Genomic DNA, 15,640 nt, shown 5'->3' on the forward strand with positions numbered 1-15,640 from the left:
TGATCAAAAGTGACAGTAAGGATTTATATTGTTACAAAAAATATATGCATTTCAAATAAATGCTGTTCTCCTAAACTTTCTTTTCATCAACGAAGCCTGAAAAAATGTATCAAGGTTTCCACAAAATATTAAAGAGCACAACTGATTTCAACATTGATAATAAGAAATGTTTCTAGTACACCAAATCAGCATATTAGAATCATTTCTGAAGGATCATGACACTTAAGATTGGAGTAGCAGCTGCTGAAAATTCATGTTTTTACTGTATTTTTGATCAAATAAATGCAGCCTTAGTGAGCTTTTGTATATGCATAAACACATATGTAGAAGTGATTTAGTACCTGTGCCTGCTCAGGAGTCTCCCCAGCAAAGTAGAAAATGTACTGCTCTTCGCTAAAGTGCTGAACCACTATCTGGAAACAGTTTGGCCTGGACATAAAAGTAGTATCAACATAAAATATGTACATCAATATTGCTGCTTTGTAAACTGGCCCCAAACACTGTGGACACTTGAGCTATACTTGAAACTTTTTTTTCAAGTGACTTGAGTTGCAATACAATTGCATACCTGCCAAACAGACTGTCGTGGACCCCATACACTGAGCACACACTCAGATCGATTAGTCCTTTGGGTTTGGTGGCTCGCTTCTCACTCTCAAAGTAAATGAGCTGAGCATCATTGCCCTCCAGGATGAAGTACAAATGCTTCCAGCGCTTACCCTTACCTGTGGAAGTACAAGTGAAAAGGTAAGCAAGATGCTTCGGACTCACATTTATTTTACTTGAACAGTTTAGAAAATTAATTTTAAGGGAGCCAAACCACAGGACAACACCTGATTTATGTCATGAATTTAAAAGTCAAGTATGTTCATTCTTGCACAAGGAGCCTATATAATAAAGATTTTACTACACATCAAACCAGCTGAATACTAAATACAAACAACAGCTGAATGCCAACAAGAAAATGCATCAGAACTAGGGCTGGGTATTGACTTACACTTCACAAATCTATTTGATTCACAAGCTCTTAATTTCATTCCAATTTCATTAATATATATATCAAGTACAGTACATATAGTTTTTTCATAAAGGAAAAAGTCCCTCTTAGTTAAAGCGGTGAACTACACAGGAACCTTGTTAGAAGGCACAATACTTTATTACACATTATAATTAATATCAATCTATTAAATTTAATTGATATTTGTTTTTAAATATAATAAAGCAACAATAAAAAAACTGAGCTTTAAACAAACATGTAAATTGCACGATATATAAACTTTTTAATGGTAAAATTATGTTTCTACAATCTACATTTAAACGGTGGCTGTCATGAAAACTTGATTTTATGACAGACTTATTGAAGCATACTTAAAATAATAAGCACATCATTAACAGGTTAAGCAAAAATATAATGAATATGCAAGACGTATGGATTAGCAAAACGCTCCTCTCTAGAGTTATTTTTTCCAACTAACTATCAAGTTTATGGACAATGACTGGCTTTCCTGAGGTAAGTTCAACTGTTTTATTGACATCTTTCCATGGCTGATACACTGACTGAGGGATTGCATGAGACCTGATACATTTCAGTTAGTTGTTCTGAATCTTTTAACATAACCTTTGATGCTAATTTGTATGTATTTCATGCTATAACTAGTAGTAAAACAGGAGATAATTAGTTAATGTGTACCGCGCACTACCACTTGGACCGAGGCAGCTACAGCGATTAGTTATGCCAAGGTAAAGAGTGCCAAAATGACATTCATTGATTGAATTTCCTGATCAAATTGGCAGAATCTGAAAGCTGAGACTTTGTTTTATATCAAAAGTAGCAAAGCACAAAGCTTATTAATGTTTGGTTAAGTTCTGTTCACACATCAAATAAAAACAGCAAGAGACTAGATTGACCTTGGGATATAAGAATTAATAAAAACTGATAATTGATTAAAACCCAGGCCTAATCAGAACTATAAGAAATTCATTTTATAATGCACAACACTGAGGTAGATATACTACATATCGACTACAATGCCTTAACAGATCTCATTACTTGCAGAACACCTCATTTATTCATATAAATTTTTAAGAGAACATTTTATTTGAATACAGGGAGCCCATATAACCCAGCCAGGATTTTAGGTATAATGATTTTAGCCCACATTAAACCACCTGAATATTAAATACAAACAGCTGAATAGTAACTTGACAGGATGACAGAACTAATTCAGATTCATAGCCTTTGATCAATGAGCACACCCCACAGAGTGCCAAATCTCTGATTAAGCAAAGCCACTGTCATTGAACTGGACAGCTGTGTGTGTTCAGGTAAACACTTTGCTTTTTGTTCTGTGTAGCTGATCCTGAGCTGTCTGTGAAGAGTCTTCCTGTGCGTTTCACAGGTGATCAAAGACTGTCAAGGTCTGACAAAACCACACTCACATGGGGCTTATGTGCTACAAATTACCCACATCCTCTCGTCCCACTGAGAATGACTGAGCACTGAATACAAATGTTACGTGTATGTGTCAAACAACCGTATGTGCTGATAACCAGTAAAAAGTCGAATGGATGCAGTTGGCTGCATAAAAAGTAGCCTGTGGTACCTTTGTTGAAGAGAAGATATCCTTTCTTGACAATGTTTTTGTAGAAAGCATCTTTTGTTTTCCGTCGAATAGTGTTATATATTTCTCTGCCGTCGACCAAGTCGGACAGGACTTGCTCTTTTTGCTAAACGGCAGAAAGGATACAATATTATGCTTATTATAGAGATGATCTTCAGGGATATCTGAGCTTATTGGAATGACCTTTCATTTACCTGGATTGAGACGGGATCTTTCAGAGTGTAGCCCTCCACGATCTGCTCTTTTCGGTAACGTTCGATAATATCGTCAACACTGCCAGGAAAAACTTGGTTTAATTAGAGACCAGCTGAATGTACAGCTGTGTGGTTTATTACTATGTGCAAAATTACATAGTGTTACATTTGAATTAAATCAGTTCTGCGGCATAATATATGGGACAGGGTTTAATTACTAAAATGCTTTATTCAGCATCAGGAAGTAAAAATATTTGGACTTTTGGAGTATATGACTGAAATCAGTTTAGTCATTTGTAGCGTGAACAAAAATGGTGTTTGCAGGCAAATGAATGAAATTAAATTTGTGCATTATTCACCTCTGTATGTAATAATCAAACACTTCAGTGTTCATTTGTATACTGTTGTGAAGCAAATGTGAAGTCATCTGAAATCTTTACAACCAAATCAGTAATAACAGCTATAGTTAAATAGCATAATCATTATTTATCCATCATTGTGCAATGTGCAAACACTGCTTAGCACTACATAGCAGATAACGTTATTAATACTATTCTGATTATGGAATCCATTATGTATTATGATGCCATTATATGATTACATGGAGTTTCTCTGCTCACTGTTTTGCGTGTTAAGTTTTTGGTTGGCTATTGCGGATATGTTTATATGTGCAGATGTGTGTCTATTGTTGTTGAAGAGCTCACCAGGGAAATGTCCAGACAACCATGTTGTTATGGCATTGAAGTATTGTATTTTATTATTTGATGGGAAGGCAAATAGGTGTTTTAGAGGAGGATATGAGGTACGAGGGTCCATTTTTAGCCAGACCCCACATGATGCTTTTAGGTATTGACAAGACACATTTGTCTGCAGTCCTACCTGTTATAGTACCGCCCTCCCATCATGTACTGGTTGTTGGGAGTGGGGCTAATCTTGAACCTTTGGATGTTCTCATTGGTACGAAAGAAGAGGGAGTAGTCGCCTGGTGTGTTGTCCGACGGCCTGACCAGAAAACTGCAGACCTGACCAACTGGACAGAGGAGAAGCAGCATATTAGAAGTGATTTTAAAAAGATTTAAATGGCAGTTATGAAAATAGCAGCTTCTGTTGTACTCTATTATAATTCAGTTATCTTTAATGAATTTTCCCTCTTAGGTTTGCAAAAAAAAAGCATTCAAAGTTTGTGCAGCCAAAAATGACAAATGATGCATATAATACTGGATAATGAAGCCTTTAATGCCGTCATTAATCAAAAGTGCTTAATACATGTACACTTTCATGATTTAAAGCAGTAGTTAAGCCAAAAGTACAAGTTAAGTCATTATTTAGTCTGTTCCTCCCACAAGCCTATCTACGACATGAGGGAGCAAATACACTGATAGACAGATAATTATTTTGGCTAATAACAGATAAAAGACTAGCATATGATAAATGGATAGTCACTTTGACATTTGCTAAAGATTATAAAAGATTAAAGATTAACTTTAAGTGAGTGTTAGATGATGGCAAAGGTCATGTAAATATAGGGGAAATAAGCATAATTAAATATCCAATATCAACTGACGTTTTTTGTTTTTTTTTATCTAATATTAACATAATTATAGAAGCCTGTTTCTGCCACAGAATAAAATGGAATTAAAAAGGTAATTAAACAAAAATTCTCACAATTTCTATTTATAGTTTATATCGCACAAGTTTGTTTATTTCTCTGAATTCGGTGATCTAAACTGATTAAATTATGAAAAATCCTAATTGGGAGATATTAATTTGCAATTGCAAGAAATAAAGTCACAATTGTGAGATAAAAATTACAATTACCTTTGTATTCAGTGCTGGAAACAAAATAATAATAAAAAAAAGATTAAAAATAATCGTGAAACTTAGATAAAAAGTCACAATTACCTTTTTTATTTTTATGTGTTTTTTAATCCATGGTGGAAACAGGCATTCATAAATAATCATTATTTGCAATTAAAAGGGAACTATTACTTTAACGATGTCAAAATATGTCCGGGAAATGCATCGCTGTATGGTTGTAGCACATCAACTGATATAACAGTCAGGTTTTTTTATTTTATGTTAATTACACAAACATGTAATAGCCAGTGGTTTGTCACACTCATGCACCTGTCATTAGCAAGTTGTATGCCTCCTGTTTGCTGATCTTCCTGTGGTACCAGCTATGAAGATAGAAAAAGAAAAACAAGAGGAAACAGGAAATGAGACATAAGTAAGCAGGGCAGAGAGGGCAGCACCCCAGGCACTGTGAGTGAAGTCTGAGTCAGCGCATCCTACTACGGTCACAGCACAAGGGATCAACCCACCTCTATCAAAGCTGCTCTCTGATCAGATCAACAGCCTGAGGCTCAAATTCACATTCAGCATTTCTCCCTGATTCTGACAGATGTTTCTTCTGCTATGGCACAATGAACTAACTCAAACTAACAGGGCAGAAGAGATATGCATGCAAAACTAAACAAAGATATACTGTCTTATACTATTTATACTTACATTTTTCCTTCATGGGGATCCTCTTCTCGTCCCTGAAAATACATTCAAATGAATATTTTAATTAATGTGCAAATCCAAAGGAAGTTTACTGAAATGTTTTGTAAGGTGCTTTCAAAGGATAAAAGCTTAAAGACACTTACCACCTCCTCCACAAGATCATCCACGATAAGGCCCTGTTCTTCTGTCCGAACATTGGTTACCCACATCCAACCATCATCCAGTTCATTGTGAACAATAAAAATGTCTCCTTTGAGAAAACTAGACAATAAAGTATACAATTATATCGAAGAGAAAAATAAACAATGGAATGAAATGGCCACACAAATTTAATAGAGTAAGTTTAAAAAAAAGATGGGAAATAATTTTAGATTATAAAAATTATACAAAGTTATCCTAGCCTGTTATCATTCAGATACATTTTTTTTTTGTTGCCAATCAGCTGTTGCAATTTGAATGTAAAAGTAACTATAAACGTGAAATGTTTGTCAAATTAATGAAGGTAGTAGATAGATGGTCCCCTGTAAGAGGTAACACTTTATGATATTAAGATTTTTTTTTTTGAATGAGGCAGCTTAAAAATGTTAAACTTTAGGGAGGTTATTAGTCTCTTACACAGGATTTCCCAGCTTCACATGCAAATCTAAATTGCTTTCCTGCACTATTACTTTTTGTAACTTCCTGTAAGAGCCATTTAATACCACAGAGGAAGAAGATAATTTCAACCAGCTATTCAAGTGAATCATTTCAATCTTGGTCTGTCACATTTTGAATGTCTTCTGTATTCAACACACCTGAATACTATCAGCATTCAGTATTGAAAGCCCTCTTTTTTTCCTAAGGATTATTTTATTTATTTTTTTATTTTGACCATCTGGGCACTTTTGGGGACCTTAACGTGCCCAAAAACTCTTGAAAATTGGCACACATGTTGGAATCCGCGCCCATTAGGACGCCACAGAGGCTGGGACCCGGGCGTGGCACAGGGGCTCTACAGCGCCCCCTGGAAAACTGTCAGAAATCTTGATGTATAGCTCACACACACTTGCACGTATTCATATGAAACTCGGTACACATATAGAACTCATTGAGCCGAACAACATTCAGACTGCATGTCATAGGCTCCACCCAACAGGAAGTCGGCTATTCAGGGCTGTTTAAAAAGTGCATGCTCTGGAATTTGATATACTCCTCTGAGGATTGCCAAACGATTGCCACCAAACTTGGTGAACATGATCAAGACATTGGGGATGCTAAATTGCGAAGAGATTTTTGATATGTCGAACGGTTTGCCCGTGGCGAGGCCATGAATTGAGAAACAAAAAATGAGAAACAGGAAATGCCTAATAACAGCCGCATACATTGTCTGATTTTAATCAAACTTCAGTGGTTTGCTCGTTGTATGATGCCGATCGCATAGATGTGACTATTAGGAGTCAAAGTTATAGCATCACCAACTGGCTGCAGGAAGTGTGTCAGTTTCAAAAATGCTTTGAATTCAGCATCTTATTTTTACTCGATTTGCTTCAAACTTCATCAGAATAATGTCAAAACACGGCCGATGTAAAACTGTGAAGGGACTGTGTGAGTTGAGTGTGGGTTGAGGGGCTGGGTAAGAGAGAGAAAGAGAGGGTCTGTTTAAACTTGAGATGCTTTAATAGTGGGTTTTAAATGTTCAAAAATTTTCACCCCCCGGCTCCTAATGCATCGTGTTTCCTTCTGGAGCATCAGTGAATGTTTGAACCTTTTTTTAATAGTTGTGTTTGAGTCCCTCTATTGTCCTCAGTGTGAAAAGGGGGATCTCATAATCATACAGTCACTGCTGGAAAGGGTCATCTTTATAAAGTTAATACTAATACTTAATTTCAAATCATTCTTTATAAAGCATTGTCCCAACATTAATAGTCATTAGTAAGTAGTTCATAAATACAGCTATAAATGCCTTTTTCTTTATTTATAAAGGCATATCTATTACAAAGGAGATTTAAAGGCGCAGTTATCTTCATAAAAGAAAAAATAAACAAACAACACAGAGGGATACAAAACAGAAATATTTTTTCAAGATGCAAAAATTGAAAGCGTACACTTGAATTTTTTTTTTATTTTGTTTTACAATGAAGTTTCAGAGAATTATTTTTCTTTTTTTATCAAGTGTACAGTTATACAGTTTCATTTTTTACATCTTGAAAAAAAATTTGTGTGTTCTTTATCCCTCTGTGCTGTGTTTGTTTAGCTTTTCTGTTTGGGAGATAAATGAACTTTTAAATCTCCTGTGTAAATGCTTTCTAAGGTATAAATAGTCCTCACTTTAGATGGGCTCGCACAAATAGATGGCTGGCAACTGCTAAATGTTTTATAACTACCTGACTTAATCATGAATTACAGAAGGAATGTGTGTTAATAAAGCATTTAACAACACACTGAGCAATTATTATGATGTGTACATTTAAATAGTTTATTTAACATTTCTAAATGATTACGTTATTTACAAACCAGTTATTTAGGAGTTGTCAGTGGTTCATAAGATCATTTAGAAAGTGTAAGTAAATGATTAATAAACTATTTAAATAATACGATTTATAAATGTACATTTAAATAGTTTATTAATCATTTACTTACACTTTCTAAATGATCTTATGAACCACTGACAACTCCTAAATAACTGGTTTGTAAATAACGTAATCATTTAGAAATGTTAAATTGATCATTAATAAAGTATGAAAATTATTTTATTAAACATTATATATGCTCAAGAACAAAACATTTATAGCTGTATTTGTAAAATGCTTTTTTTTTTTTATTTATTTAGTCCTTTAGCAGACGCTTTTATCCAAATCAACTTACAAATGAGGACATAAGAAGCAATCAAAACCAACAAAAGAGCAACAATGTGCAAGTGCTATTACAAGTCTTGATTAGCCTAACGCAGTACAGATAATAATTATTATTATTATTATTATTTATTATTTTATTTAAATAAAAAGACCTATAGATCAAATAAAATTAGAATAGAGAGTGCTATAGTTAGAGGGTCAAGTAAAGATGGAACAGATGAGTTTTTAGCCGTTTCTTGAAGATGGGTAAGGATTCGGCTGCTCGGATTGAGTTGGGCAGGTCATTCCACCAGATGGGAACAGTTAATGAAAAAGTCAGTGAAAGTGTTTTTGTGTGTCTTTGGGATGGCACAATAATGCGTCGTTCACTTGAAGAACGCAAGCTTCTAGAGGGCACATAAGTCTGAATTAATGAATTTAGGTAAAGGGGTGCAGAGCCAGTGGTGGTTCTGTAGGCAAACATTAATGCCTTGAATTTAATGCGAGCAGCTACTGGTAGCCAGTGCAAATTGATGAACAGAGGTGTGATGTGCGTTCTTTTCGGCTCATTAAAGATTAATCTTGCAGCTGCATTTTGGATTAATTGTAGAGGTTTAATAGAATTGGCTGGAAGACCTGCCAAGAGAGCATTGCGATAGTCAAGTCTGGACAGAACAAGAGCCTGAACAAGGAGTTGTGTTGCATGTTCCGAGAGAAAGGGCCTGATCTTCTTAATATTGTATAATGCAAATCTGCAGGACCGGGCAGTTTTAGTTTACGAATGCCTATTAATGCTGGAACAATGCTTTATAAAAGACGCATTGCCTATTTACTAATACTTAACTAATGATTCATAGTGTGCAGTTATTATAAAGTGTTACCATGTTAGTTAATCAAAATGTTCATGTTAATTCACAGTGCATTAACTAATGTCAACAGATAAAACTTAAAATTTTAATAATGTTTATAAGTTTTGAATATTAACTAACATTAGTAAACGCTATATAAGTATTGTTCTTGTTAATTAATATAGTTCATGTTAGTAACTGAAACTATTGAAAGTGTTACAGAAGTTTTATGTATTGTGTGTGTGTATGTTTCACAGTCGTGATGGTTTGGATTAACCCTTTCATCGCTGAATCCCTCAAATCCAAAGTGCCAGAGGGTTACTGTAATGCATGTGCTAGCTGTGCACCCTTTTCCTGATGCCACGGGGGTGGCGGTTGCACTGACAGCTTGGGCCGTCATCGCATTTAATTCAGTATTGTTCTCATTTGAGAATTTTTTTTTTTACATTTTATTAGAATTATGCCAGCAAAAAAAAAGAGAGCATCAACTCGTATGAAGAATTTATTTTACCCCATCTAATTTCTTGATTTATTATATCAATCCAAAACATTAAGACGCTCTCTACATTATGAAAACTTGTAAAAAAAATAAATAAATAATAATATTAATTTCAATAATTCCAGATAGCATTAATGTTTTCTTCTAATAAAGCAACAAAAAGGGTAACACTTTATTATAGGAACCAACTAGCTGTGAAACAGCATGCCTATTATGAACATATTGGCTGTTTATTAGTACTTATAAAGCATATATTCTGCATGAACATATTCAACATCCCTAATCCTACCCAACAACTAAACTTAACTACCGTACTAACTATTAATAAGAAGCAAATTAGTAGTGTATTGAGGCAAAAGTCGTAGTTAATGGTTTGTTAATAATGAGAATTGGACCTTAAAATAAATTGTGACCCAAAAAAGACTTTGCATGATAGCAAAGAGATTGCGTAATAATTTATAATATAGAAGTAATATAGTAGAGATTTATGTTTGGATTTATTACAGTTCGTCACTGGGACATTTTGCGCACAGATTTAGTAGCAGCAAACGGCACAAGTTGCCTCATGAAGGAAAAAAAAAAAAAACTGGCAGTATGATTATTTCATTTGAACAGAAAATAATAATAGAGATCACTCAATTCAAACATAAATGCCAGGTTGTGAACATTAAGTAAAACAGCAGGCAGAAAATGTATTAATTTAAGAGAAAATCTCTGATTGGAGGATTTAAACTCTTCACATCTCACAACTCCCAGGATGAAAGTCAGTGCATGATAACAGAAATTTTCTCAGGATAAATAACCAAAGGGCCTACTGTAGACACTTATGCACAATTAATCAGAAGCAGAAATTAAGAGAATTATAAAATCGATTGAACATGCAGCCCTGTTTCAATTGTTTGAATTGATTTAAATTTCACTCCCTCAAACATGCAGAACACAGGATGAGGTTTAAGAAAGTTTTTATACCTGATCTCGTCAGTTTCTGGCACTTTGGTGTATGGAAGTATGGCCCTCACTCGTCGCCTGTCCTCTACTGGCTGGAAGGAGAATGAAAGGCTATAGCAACACCACAAGGGATCATTACACATTACCACTATGATGATCAGCACTGAAAGATTAACAAAACACAATCCTGCTTCTGGATGCACAACCTCAGATATAGCAACGAATACGAGGAGCACATGGATGATATATCATTCGTAATGTCAGAAGATCTCCTCGTACCTCTGGGGGAGCCACTGGAGACGACAGTTTTTCACCTTTCAGTAGGCAAGACACATAGCTGTAGTAACCAATGAGGTCTGACAGGGACGAGAAGCGTCGTCCACCGATGTAGTAATCTCCACACATCGCAATGATCCTGAACACGCACACAAAGCAGACATTGTTTTGCCTTTCTGGATTAAAATTACAATGCCTGAATATTTAGACTGGCATTTACTGCAATAAAGTATTTAGGCCTACTTTTGTGAGTCTTTCCATATAAAAATACAACACGAGCACAAAATATGTGGTGAGTGTAAAACTCAGGTTGTGCATGTTTATTCAACTGCAATAAGACAATGCAACACTCTGGAAGCATTTGCCATGGAGAATGAAAGTAATATATTACTGAAAGACTCTGCTTACTGCGTTTCTCTTTATAAATCAGTCATTGTGAGCTACACAAGTTTGTTCATAATTGATTAAAACAGCTTGAACTGTAAATTTTGCTATAAATGCCTTGAGTATAGTGTTTAAATGTGATCTGTGTCTATGTTTTACTTCTACTCTAGCTTCTGTACTTATCTAGCCTATACTTGAAACATGGCATTGAGCACTGCAAAAATTGTTTGCGCTTATGATTATTTGCTTTCAATGTTCCTCATCTGTAATTCATTTGGATTAAATGTTGGCTTAATGTTTAAACATACACTGCAGTTTAAAAGTGTGGGGCATCAAGATAAAAAAAAAAAAAAATGAATACATTTATTCAGCAAGGATGTTTTAAATGAATAAGAGAAACAATCAAGACAACTTCGATGTTAAACTATTTTTTATTAAGTAAATGCAGCTTTGAAGACTTTTCAAAACATCTTACCGAACACAAAATTTTTAACATTAAGGTAAAAGTAAAAGATTTAAACTAAATGACAAATAATGTCAACCATAAATAAATGTTAAAATCTGTGTCCACGATTTTAGGGTGAAGGAGTGGGATGTAAGGGAACTGTGGTTGCTCTAAGGCTGCGTTTACACTGCTTAATTTCACTTTAGAATTCTAGATCTATACAAATGTAGATAAAATAAACAAATTATTGTTTTTTCTGGTATATATTCCATATTCCATCCACAATAGCTTATAACTTAACCATGCTGGCAAGTAAAATGGCACCATCCGACGTCAATTATAAATAATTTTAATAGCACAGACATTCAAAACCTGAGGTTCAACCATGTTGATAGTAAAGTGATTACCAACAGAATAGTTTTAGGTGGGTATCAATGTAAACATAGATATCGGATACCAGTCATGTCTAAAGTGATTGTAAACAGGCGGGACAATAAGTCGCATATGGTCAAAAGATGCATTAAGACTCAAAGTGTAAACACAGCCTTTGCCTATAAATATTATGAGTGTATCTGTGAGCTTCAGTGAAACATTAAAATCCAGACAGCTCACCTGAAGTGATTGACCACATTGGTCACGCTGAGAAAGGACAGTACAAAGGAGCCAGGCCGGCGGTCGCTTTCCCTGATGAGGTAGCTGCCCGGTGTCCTAGCTTGACGCAATCGCTCTTCTGCAATGGTTCTGTCCAACATTCCATGGTACCATCTGAAAGAAAGCAAGCACAGATGACTGAGGTTAGTCAGCAGTAAATCAGATTTTAGTGTCTTCCTCTACTTGGTCCATCAGCATTGATTTTAATGCAGCCCTGAATGTTGGAAAATGCTGAAGCAGGTTTTTTGAAAGGATCTTTTTGGCATGCTGACATAATCAAGCCTATATTTAGTACATGATTTTATACCAAATCACTTTCCAGATTTTGTAAAAAAGCTTTGCTGTAATGCAGTAGCTCTGTAAAAAGAGGCTTGCAGAGATCGCATTTGATTTTTAGAAAAAAGAATGTAAGCTGCCATCTCACTCAGAGATATGACAGGGCTCCCGCTGCAGAATTTCTCTCCACAAAAACTCATGTGGAAATATCCAAAGTCAAATCTTGCTCTAAAAAAGGTGCCTCAGCACAGCGAGAAAACTTAAAAAGCTTTTACTGCAGAGCCTCAGTCATCAAAAACATGGAGCTCTCTAAATTAAACAGTAGCTTTTTTAACAACACTGCTTAATTTTTCAGTGATTTTAGATCCCTGTAGAAAAAGAAAAAAAACAACACTCTTGTCTGATTTTAGTGTTTTTCAACAGGGGGTCAAGTCAGAGAGTAAAAAATGAGCTGACATCTATAAACCTACAAAAATCTAATTAACCATTGTGAGTTAACAGACTGAGACTCCACATAAACCCACTGTCGCTCAATTTACGGTATGTAAACGTAAAGCAGAAAACAGTAGTGTCACCACTTGCACATGAATGAAAGATCACTGGCATGGGAACGTTAAGGGTGAAAACAGTTGATATTAAATGCAGCTTTTATTACGTTGTTTATTTAAGAAATATTCAACTCCTCTTGCAGTAATTGTTCCTGTTCGTCCCACAGCCTGTTTTATTTAGTTATGAGCTGTATGGAAGCCAATCGTTCTGAGTGAACCTCGCACTGTGGAAAAAACTTAACTATAACAGACAAAACAAGAAAACCGTTATGCAAGTAAACTGCTTATCCAGTGGGTCATGCATACATAGTGATAGCTTGGTTTCTCTTTAACAAAAAAAAATTTAAAACAAACCTTGGAGTACATAAAGTTATCTAATAAAATGTCAAAATAAAGCACTAAAACTAAAATAGTTTTAAATTCTACAAGAAAATGTAACAATCACAATATGAAAAATGAATGCAGAGTTTAAAAAAATGGATTTTCATTTTGAGATTTGCTAAAGATTACATTCAACAATGTCATTAAATCTAAATGTTAAAATATGGGAATAAGCATGCACAATTAAATATCCAATTAATTAAAAAAACAGAAATAAGCTGATAATCAAAATCTTACTGAACTATCTTGCTTTTTTAAATATACAATTAAAAAAAGAAAAAAAAAAAAGACCGTGTCAAAAATGCTCCCACTCCTGGAATTAAAAGTCAAAGGGTCCTCACAAAAGCAAGCCAACAGAAGTGTCCTCTGAAACTTTATATTAGAAAAAAAAAAAAGGCATTTGATAAACATCAAGATTTTGCATGCCCACTGTGATTCTCAGGGTATTTCTAAAATTAAAACATGTAAGCTAACTCAGGCATTTTTCATGAAATAAATAAATAGTTCATGGTACAGCTGCACTTACACTTTGTTTAGACTCACTCTGCACATTTAATCTCATTTAAACATAAGAACAGCAAGTCAATTAGCACTTCAAACATGGCAAAAAATACAAACAAGTCAATTACATCACAAAGGTGGGAGGTAAGAGTGAAACACAGGAACAACTCTGATATTTTCAGAGTCTTGCCCATGATGAAATGCCACACTGACTGCAGACAGCATGATATAATGTGGGCAAGCAGCCCTCCCACACTCAAACTCACTGCATTCATACGGAAGCATATGCAGGGGAGAGAGCATGTTTTTGAAATTTTGCTCTGAGTACAAGAGAAGCTGCATTTCAACTTTCCACATTTCTATTGTTCTCACTGTGTACAAATAATGTCAAAATAATTAAGAGAACACTTAACTTCACAGTATAGCACCAATTCAGTTAAACTTGATCAATATCAATCTGTCCAGTGATTGTGAATCAGTTTCACCTGCTTTGGTGCAAATGAAAGTGACAACAGGTGTGTACTGGAGAGGTGACAGCAGGACAATCCCCCAAAAAAGAATGGTTTTACAGTTGTTCCCTCCTTATGCTTCTTGACTGATTTGTCTCTAGTTGGTGCTTTGCTATTTCTTTATATATTTTTTTTCAACGAGAGTCAATGACTTCTTCCAAAAGTTATGTGTATTAGGCATATACTGTAAGTGTAAATTACAATTATTTGTGTGACTAATAATAATCAGCCCAAATTCAGTGATTGTGACAGTCCCAAGCTCCCCTTATAGCACATATTATGCAGTCCAAAAGGTAAAAACCATTCATTTACAAGACGAGAAACACACTTGGTCATGTAAACTATTGGCCCTTTTTATCAACCACAGTGATAAAGAGCGTAGGCGTAATTTGCACACTGCCATCTTAACTAGGCTAAGCTCTTCCTTCCCTCTATATTAATTTATTGAATATGCAGGCTCTATGAAGCAGTCCTTTGACTAAAACTGCACCGCTAGCAGAAGGAGTCCCTGATAATTCCCAGAGGCTGCATTTTGTTCTTAGCGGGACTGCCTCGCAGCTCTGTACGCTATAAAAATGACATCAGTAATACAGGGTTATTAGCACACTGGATAACGTGATCTATTAAAACTTCAGTGGTCAAATAATTCATAGGCTCCTGAAAACACAGATGTGTGGACCAGATGAAGCAGGGCTGTGATCATCGATACTGGCCATGATAACGCACAAGCAAACAAACAAGCAACAAAAGTCACACACCCTCGATGCCCGTTTACACCAACAAGCCTTTAAAGGAAAAAACTGCATTACTGAGCCCATTACATATTACACCATTGTAATGCCATTATTCCTTATCTAGAGAGTGATATCACACAAATATCTTACAAATATAAAATAAAAGTTTTTGTTTACATAATATTTTTGTTTACATAATGTGTATATTTATTAAATGTAACATTTTTCTTAAAAATATACATGCATGTGTATTTATATATATATATACACATAATAAATATACACAGTACACACATATATATTATGTAAACAAAAACTTATATTTTGGTGCAATTAATAATTTGACAACACTAGTGTATATACTATAGTAATATTTATCAATGTCTTTACGGTGACATTTGATAAATTTCATGCATCCTTACACACACACACACACACACACAGACACACACACACACACACACACACACAGACACACAGACACACACACAGAGACACACACAC

The 15,640-nt window shown here is 34.9% G+C and overlaps 1 protein-coding gene across 1 annotated transcript in view; it reads right to left on the bottom strand.

Moving 5' to 3' along the window:
* rasa1a (RAS p21 protein activator (GTPase activating protein) 1a) overlaps positions 1–15,640 on the bottom strand; it is a 39,797-nt gene that overhangs the window by 12,123 nt on the left and 12,034 nt on the right. The window contains exons 2-12 of the mRNA XM_079419727.1: positions 12,149–12,301; positions 10,711–10,846; positions 10,453–10,523; positions 5,467–5,584; positions 5,327–5,358; positions 4,943–4,995; positions 3,695–3,845; positions 2,816–2,894; positions 2,604–2,727; positions 569–725; positions 342–429 (exon numbers count right to left, since the gene is read on the bottom strand). Coding sequence (XP_079275853.1) covers positions 342–429; positions 569–725; positions 2,604–2,727; positions 2,816–2,894; positions 3,695–3,845; positions 4,943–4,995; positions 5,327–5,358; positions 5,467–5,584; positions 10,453–10,523; positions 10,711–10,846; positions 12,149–12,301 — 1,162 coding nt within the window. The remainder of the gene's footprint in view (positions 1–341; positions 430–568; positions 726–2,603; positions 2,728–2,815; positions 2,895–3,694; positions 3,846–4,942; positions 4,996–5,326; positions 5,359–5,466; positions 5,585–10,452; positions 10,524–10,710; positions 10,847–12,148; positions 12,302–15,640) is intronic.

The sequence above is a fragment of the Barbus barbus genome (assembly GCF_936440315.1).
Source record: "Barbus barbus genome assembly, chromosome: 6".
NCBI lineage: Eukaryota > Metazoa > Chordata > Actinopteri > Cypriniformes > Cyprinidae > Barbus > Barbus barbus.